This window comes from Centropristis striata, chromosome 4, assembly GCF_030273125.1.
Source record: "Centropristis striata isolate RG_2023a ecotype Rhode Island chromosome 4, C.striata_1.0, whole genome shotgun sequence".
In the NCBI taxonomy this organism is placed as follows: Eukaryota; Metazoa; Chordata; class Actinopteri; order Perciformes; family Serranidae; genus Centropristis; species Centropristis striata.
Window position 1 is genome coordinate 38,613,390 of NC_081520.1, and position 8,639 is coordinate 38,622,028.

Consider the following 8,639-nt stretch of genomic DNA (forward strand, 5'->3'; position numbering starts at 1 on the left):
AATGATGTTAAAGATGTACTAATGGCTGTTAGAATCAGACATACCATACAATGACATTTGAGCTGATGCAACATGTAGAAAAAGCACTTTACTGAGACTTCATTCTCTCTCGAGCTATAAAATGTTCAAACTATTAAATTACTCCCACTGAATGCAAGATGATACTTAATATTCGCAGTGATTTATTGCAAAGGGGAAACATCAGGACATTCATGGGACAACAATCCAAACGGAAGATTAATAGCACAGTTGTTATGATTTCGATATCCCTACACTTTTCTTTCTTTCCTGTCCTCGCTTTCTGCTACCAAAGAATCATTCGGAAAACAGTGTCTCCTACTCAACCTGGCTGTAGGTTGGTGACAGAACCTGTGTTCTGACAGTGGTTCTTGTAGAGAAAGAGTAGGGATGTGCAAGTCTGTCTAGTAACCCCTGAATCAGCAGAAACAGGCAGTGTAAGATAAATCATGGTGCTGCAGCAGGCTGCTGGTCTCTCTCTACAATACAGCCCCTCCTAACACGCACAGACAACATTCAATTAGAGCATCCCCTCTCTGAGAGCCAGCCAAGGGGACATAAACAGGCCACAGATATGCCACCCCATCAACTACTGCTGCTTCTAAATATCAACCACCTCTGATAAAGATTACCCAGAGATATGTGTGCACTTACAACAAGAACAAATCTGTTTCAAGAATCAATGTGTTGGTGAATAGAGGATTTACAAGCAAGATATCCAAGATAAATCCCTAGCACCATGTCCCTTGGCCCATTGCGCAGTCTGTAGAACATGGTGGCATCACAAGTGTCACAGTTAGCTTGAAGGCACTACCCTAGTTCATGGCTACAAAACCCTTAAATGGACATGTGAGGACGTGACACTTGGGCAAGACAGCTCTCTTCCCTTGTCCCCTTTTTCTCTATTGTAGTGATCCTGTCTTTTGTGGAGTGAAAGTAATGTTTGGGCCCTGAAGCTCTATTGGCTAACAGGGCAGGATTGTAGAGGGTGTCCAGTAGGATCAGCATCACAGAGCTGGGTGGTAGACCCCAACTCCCCCAACACACTTAGCCCCAGCTAATGCCTAGACTTTACCCACACTCCCACATCACCACCCCTGGGGCATCGCTGGTTCCTTTTCCTTTCTCCCTCTCTTTGGCTATCTCAATGTACATTTATTTCCTCTTAGCCAGGATTGTCTCGAGTAAAATACCTAAAGAAATATATAAATCCCCCCAAAATAACAACATAAATGTAATGTCTAAACCACAGAATAGGCTTACCATTGTCATCTGTCTATTTTGTGGCTAATTGGGGAAGGTTACTGATGTAGGGCTGGGCAATGTGACGATATATTGTCAAAACGATATAAAAATATCTACCATATTTTTTTCTACATTGTTTCTACTTCTACTAGGTTGAAAAACTATGACCAAATTGGTATTAAATGACAATGTCTATGCCATTGAGATGACACTTCATTCTGATCCTTGCATGTGGGAACGAAGCTGAAGCAAACCAAAGAGACATTTTTTTTTGCCATCATGGAATATGGAGGATACAAAAATAAGCTTTACCATGTAGCTATGTCATAAAGACAAAGGTATTTATTTATTGAATTGCCAGAAAACATGCTATATAATGCTATAACCAACATTTTAAGGTATAAAATGGACTATAAAGAGGATAAAAGGTTTTGGCCGTATCGCCCAGCCATAATATGCGTTAACAGTAAAATATTCCCTCGATGGTATAATGGAAATGTGGTGATGATGGGAAAAAGAGAGTGATTGAAGCAAAGAATGGAATAAGTGATGGATGTGATTGAGAGGGTGTGTGAAAGAGTGCAATGGGACCTGGCAAGAATGAAGAGAGAATGGTGAGAGTTGGTGTGTGTCTGCCAAAGTGACATCCAGGTGTGAACAGAGTCTCCCTCAGGTCTTCATCTACATTCTATAAATAAACAAACCTAAGAATTTCTTCACATACATTTAATTGTTAATAAGTTGCAATCAAACAATTGAATAAATGACAAAAATAATAACCTTCGAACCCAGTTGTTTTCACATTCATTGGGAAACTCTTTGGGTAATGCAGCAGATTTGCTGCACAGAAAATAAAAAGCTTCCCATCTTAACCTAAACGGGACCATGTCGTCAATAACAAACCTATTTCCAGAACACGGTGTTAAATGCATCACTGACAACAATAATTGCAACTGCAGAATAACTCCAGGGTGGCAAAAGGTGAAATGACAACATAGGAAGATGATGCACCGCTTAATTAGTACTGGCCTTTAAAACCATAATTCACATGATTAAGTAGATGGGGTAAAGGTCTGACATGAGACTGAAAATGACTGTTGCAGAAGGAAGGGCCTGATTATGTAAAGGAGTCAGGGTATCACTGTTATGGATCACTTAGTTTCCCTTTAAACTGATGATCTAGACTCTAGGCAAAAGCCTGTGGGTGGTTGTAGTGATGACAGATGATGAAAATGTGAATATATCCAGAGTATCTGTACATGTAAATGCCTTATTATTGTCCTGTGTATTGCAATCTCTAATATACTAATCATTACATTACATGTCATTTAGCTGACGCTTTTGTCCAAAGCGACTTACAATAAGTGCATTCAACCTGAAGATACTAGACTTAGACCACAGGAATCAAGTAAGTACATAACTTTAAGAGCCAACTGTCATCGCTAAAGGAGTGCTATATGTTAAAGAAGAAGAGTAGAGAAAAGAAGAAGAGCATTTTTTTATTATATGTTAGGTGACCATGACTTAACAGAGGTATTGTTGGAAGAGATAGGTATAGAGGCTTTGATAGATAATCAAAGCCTGGGACACTCCATGTCACCAACAACAACTACTCACCTTCATTTTGAATGTGACAAACACCCAGACAGAATCAAACTGCTTCTTCTTTTCCACTGTGCGTATGGAAGTCAAGCCAATCCATGTATAAAACTATAACTCAGAAATATCAACCTGTGACAACTGACAAGTATATATACTTACAACAGATCAATCTAGGCTTCTTACAGACTTTATACTTGTTTTATATAATATTTTACCCAGAGAGGACAAAGTATTAGGAACACATTTCAGTATATTGCAGCAGCACAAAGCACAACCTCCCAGGATTGAAACACCTCTCTGACAGAATCTGAACCAATTATCTTTAGAAGATGTTGGATTTATGGCAAAGCTGTTGACTGATTGCAGACTATACAGATGTATCTGCTGGGTTGTTGTTTTTTTGTAGCAACATACTGTACAAAAATCTGTTTTAGGTGGCATTTGTTTTACTGATGGCTGAAGTGAAGTGTTCTGTAAAGGTATTTTTCTTGATAAAAATATGTTGTTTGACTACCTTGTAAACGGAGGCTCAAGGCCCTGAATTTAAATTAAAACATATTTAATAGCAAATATATTCAAGTATAATCGTTTTACTCCCCAGGGATTCCTAAAGAAAGAATGGCAGGACGATTGGGCCTTGCACACATGCTCATAACCTCAGCATCTTGCATTTAAAAAAACAAAAGTATGGAAGTGGTTGAGATACAACCTTTGTCAGAATTTGAGCCAAGAAATAATCAATATGCATTAGCTGGCAAATGGCCTTGTGATATTCAGGTTAACAAGAGCTTGCTGTGACAAAGATATTAATATTAAAGATATTAATGGAAAAGAAAGGCCCAGGGGCTGCAACAAGTAGTTATATGGTAAATTTAGTGTATAAGGAAAAGGGTGAATCATTTCACAATCTTGAAACCTCACTGTCTTTAGAGAAAATCACAATCTTTAAATCACATTGGGATAGGGAAGATTAAGTATTAAAGAACTGGGGGTGCCACGATTATTTTTTCAATTAATTGATGAGTTGTTACAACACAGGTCAAAAATAAAAAGAAGGGAGTGGATTGGTTGCGGATGGGTATAGTACATGCCATATAACAGAAACATCTTGGGTTTGATTCCAGCTTTCTGGCCTTTGTTTCATTCTCTCTGTCTCTCTCATTTATATACTGTCATATGTCAAAAAAAGTATGAGGACTTCTTCAAATAGCTTTTTTGGTTCAACGAACAGTCAAACACCGTAAGACATTTAAATTACTGCAACACAACACTTTGAAAATGACAAATATTTCTACCAGAGAACCAAGCAATGTAGGGAGTTATCTCTTACTAAGATACAGATACAGATATACAGAAATGTCCTTTTTTCCCCAACCTGCACAAGGTATATCTTATCCTTTCAGTTGGAGCAAACATGTTAAGTGTATAAACACCACCATTCTCGGCTGCATGCAGAGCTGGAGCCTTTTGCGCTGCTGATAAGAGCTTTAAATGACTTCTGGATACTCATTTTAATGCACAGTTCATAGCAGCTGACACAGCTTCCCTAGTATCAGTGCTGACTAGATGGAGTAGAAGCATACTGCATTATAAGGGAGGGATGCCAAATACAGGAGACGCATACAAGCAGATTGAGTTGTCAGAACTACTCATTCATCGTGAGGAAACAAATTTCACTGCAGTAAGGCAAAATGTCAATTCCAGACAGTGCCAAGATATTATCACTTAGTGTTGACATAATTACTCCATTAGTCAACTGACAGATTATCAATTGATAACAATTCAGATTAAAAGGTTTGATTATTATTTATCCAGTCCAAACACACCAGTTTTGCTGGTTGCAGACTCTCAAATGTGTTGCTTTTCTTTCTTTATTTTATGATAAATGGAATCGGATGGCAAAATAAATAATTTGAAGATATCAACTTAGGTTCTGGTAAATTGTAATGAGCAACTTTAAGTAAAAAGACTATATGTGTGCTTGCCAAATAGTTCACATACTCAACAGTTATGTTAGAATCAATGAGAATGAATCAATTAATAACAAACTTGTCAGTTGCTACCTTATTATCATAAACCAGCTATAGACATAACTCAATACTTTTCCTCCAACAGGGAACAATCAAGACATACTCCAACCAGCCTCACTGAATGTACCTGACCTACACTGGTGGACCTGGAGAGGAGCATACAGCAGACCGCCGGTGTGCTACCACTAAGAGCTATTGTTTACTATTAGTGATGTCACCAGCACCACTTCCCGGGAGGGCCTCAGAGAGGGGGGGGTGGGAAAAACGTGGAGATCAGCAGAACTCTATGACAAAGAGCTAACAGCACACTAAACTGACCCATCGGCTGGCGGCCCAACCCCAATAGATGCTGGATGCATACTCCCACCATAGCCAACAGAGTGAAAACAAAATGCACAACACCACACATAGAGGGGGGAGAGGGCGAGGACAGGGAACTACACACTGACTTAAGGAGAGTGGGGGAAACAGACACCATTAATCAATAAAGTCATTTTTAGGTGCTGTGGAAAACAGCCCTTAAAAATGCTGCCATTTAAACAATATTTATTTTGCAACAAAGGCACAGAGCTTGTCTGCTGCTAACAGAGTGCGGTCATGCTGTTTTGCATTTTTTTTGCATGAATGTAATTGCCTGCATCATGCTAAATGGGTAAAGTAACAATTGTAACTTTTAGGATACAGAGCTTGTGAAACCAAAACAAGCAGACAAACACACTTACTGTAAAGATAACAACCCACATACGGACCAAAGGGAAGATGACTAGACAAACAAAGCTGTCTAGCACAGTCAGCCATTCACAAGCAGCAGCAAATCTGAGATGACCAAATATACTGCTCTGTCATTAGGTGCTTCACCGCATCTGTGATTTATTTGCCAATCAATAGCAGTTTACATTTTAATTCAGGGTTTGTTGAAGTGATTGGTAAGGAGTGGTTTGTGCAAAGCAAGCAGATATGATGGCATCAACAACAGTTTAGTTAATAGCACCATGCACCGTGCTGTGGTAATAATATCTCAAAACAAAAAAACACAATAAACAGCACCACAATAGCAGTTGGTGCCAGCCACTGTTGCCATCATTGCAGTGGGGGGAGGGGGATCATGTAAAATGGGATTGGGCTTTAGCCCTCCAGCCCATGCCCTAGCCAGGAGGATATTTCAGATCCCAACCTGTGCAATAAAGCGTCCTTCTGCTCTCAATCTACCGACCACATTCCACTGTATTGGCCTGCTGTCCTTGCAGGTATGTGGGATTCAGGTGGGAAGGCCTGACGTACCACAACAGCTTCACTTCTCTGTTTCACTGCCAGAGTCTATCAAATCTAGAATAAACCTCTTTATTCTGCAGGCACACAAACATAGAAGATTGCATTCCTGTAATTCTGCAATAACAGAGTATTAACATGATACGGACTGTGTTTTTCAGGCCATGACACATTCATCCATGTTGCTGGTTTTAGGAACACTGTCCAATCTCTTAGTTTAAGTTGACAGATGCCTCAGATAAGGTGATTAGTTGACGAAGCTATGGTCTAAATCCAGAGATTGTTTTAATAGGTGTAGGAGAAGGTTAGCTTTAACAGCTTAGAGGTAATAGGGATGTTGAAAGGTGTACAGGGATCACAGATGACTGTTCCCTGGCACAGAAACAGCGGCAGGCCTTCTCAATCCTTGGACAAGTACTACTTTACTGTCTGCACAGAACTCCATTACCCATGCTGAGATCAGCAGAGTTCCCATCAAGATCTGATGTCCTTCCTTAGTAATTAGATTGTATAACATAGTTATTACTGAGCACAGCACCACAAAGAAGTGCTTTACTTGGACCATGTAAAACATATTTCATCAGACCATGGGTTGTGTTTCATATCATTATCGGCATAACCAAATCAAGAAACTTCAACAAAATGTTATGTTTTATTACTGTGTATGCTCAATTTGTGCATGTGCAGTGCAGACTGAACAGAATATAGAGGTAATTGCATACTCTACCTGTCAGTGAAGCTGGACTGTGTGTCACTCATTGGGCTTCCGGTTCTAGATTTGCAGCAAATTATATCCGATTAACATTTTCCAGAGTGTGATGAGGCGATTTCCTGCAGCGTCCTTCTCTGGCATCCGTCTGAAGTAGGCAAGGATTTTTGAGAATGGTGTTGAAAATAGATTACTTGTGGAACACTGTTGGCTTGTTGCAAGGCACGTCCAAACACTAGAGGAAACAAAACACTACCTACACGCGATCTGTTAACCAATACTCCTTGCCAAAAATGGAAAAGCAAGAAAATCTACAGTTCAGACCGAAATTAATCGGGCCTCTGTCGTATTAGCTGTGCAGTCAGATGATATCCTACCCCGGCAATAAACAATATTTTGGCAACAAGAATAAATATACTGCGTCAGCTGGCACAAGTTGTCGTGCATGTATGAAGTCCTTGTAGGAATCCTTTGCATTCACATCCCAATTTTTCCGCAGATGAAATGTAAACAATATGTATTCCAATGTAACAGACACCTTGGCCCTGCGATGTAGTCCGTCTGCCACCACCCCAGCTCGGCTCAATGGCCTCGGATCCTAAATGATCTTTGAAGATGCTGGAAATTCCTCCAGTCCCATTTGGTATTCCCTGCTCCCAGAAATGCCTGTCTGTGGCTGTGGTGACGTCTCTCCCGTGACCATGAGAATGGCTCGATACCGAGTTTAAACGACCCGTGTTAGAAAATCAGCAACAACTGCAGCTAGACGTTGGATTCAGACACAAAATGGGTTAAAAAACAACACTGGCTTTTTTTTCCTTCTTCTTTTTTAGACAGAAAAACGTTTTCACGGAAAGCTGGCTGGCGTTGAATCTCGCCAGCTACCAGCTAACAAAACAGATGAGCTCTTTCAGCAAAAAAAAACTTTGCCTCGTATGCTCTTGTTTCGAGTGCAAACTAAGCAAACTCCCCGTTCACAACAATGAGCCGGCCAACCACCGAAAAATATATACACAACACGGCATGAATGTTGCGATATGTCTCCGTGTTATGTCCTTCAAAAAGTCTCCTCGAGGAAAGAAAACCCAGGGAAGTCGGTTAGCACCGCGCGACGTTCCTTGACTCCATGTTTCCAGAATCCAGTCGTTTCTGGGCAGAATTCCCGTGGATGGGAGCAGGCTAGCTCCGTGGCCAGCTAACGGGACACAAAGTATCACCTAGTCCCCTGGAAACAACCACCAAAAGCCACCGCGGAGGTCGAAACTTTTAGCGAACATCAAACGCTGTTTTTTTCCAACCTAAGACGTTATTTGTACAAGCGTTTAACTTGCGGAACGGTACCAAAAAAATCCCACTTTCTGCCGCTAGCAACGCCCTAGCCAGCTAGCTGTTGGAGTCCAGTAGCGCTTCCACTAACCACTTCCGCCGGGAGATGGGAAAACTCGTTTTGTTTCAGCATAATGTTTGGGAACACCGCTGCAGAATAACTCTATGGGGTCCTGGGCTGTTTTCTCCATTTTTTAAAATCCTTTTCATCCTGCCTGTATACACCACTTAAAAATGTTTTTTAAATGCCATGTTGGTATATTTTTTTTCAGCACAACCTCACCTATATGACCTGATAATAATAATTTATTTTTTTATTCTGACTCACTGGATCAACATTTTGAAGCAAAAAGAAACAAAGAAAAACCAACATAAATGTGATTTTGTGATTGTGTGTGATCCTGTCATCAAACTCTGTTTTTTATTCTAGTGGGACTGTA

The 8,639-nt window shown here is 40.3% G+C and overlaps 1 protein-coding gene across 1 annotated transcript in view; it reads right to left on the minus strand.

Moving 5' to 3' along the window:
* Positions 1–8,280, minus strand: part of arhgef12a (Rho guanine nucleotide exchange factor (GEF) 12a) — a 46,192-nt gene extending 37,912 nt beyond the window's left edge. Inside the window, exon 1 of the mRNA XM_059330851.1 lies at positions 6,892–8,280. Within this exon, the coding sequence (XP_059186834.1) occupies positions 6,892–6,923 (32 nt within the window). The 5' untranslated portion in view covers positions 6,924–8,280. The remainder of the gene's footprint in view (positions 1–6,891) is intronic.
* Between the last annotated feature and the right edge of the window lie 359 nt (positions 8,281–8,639).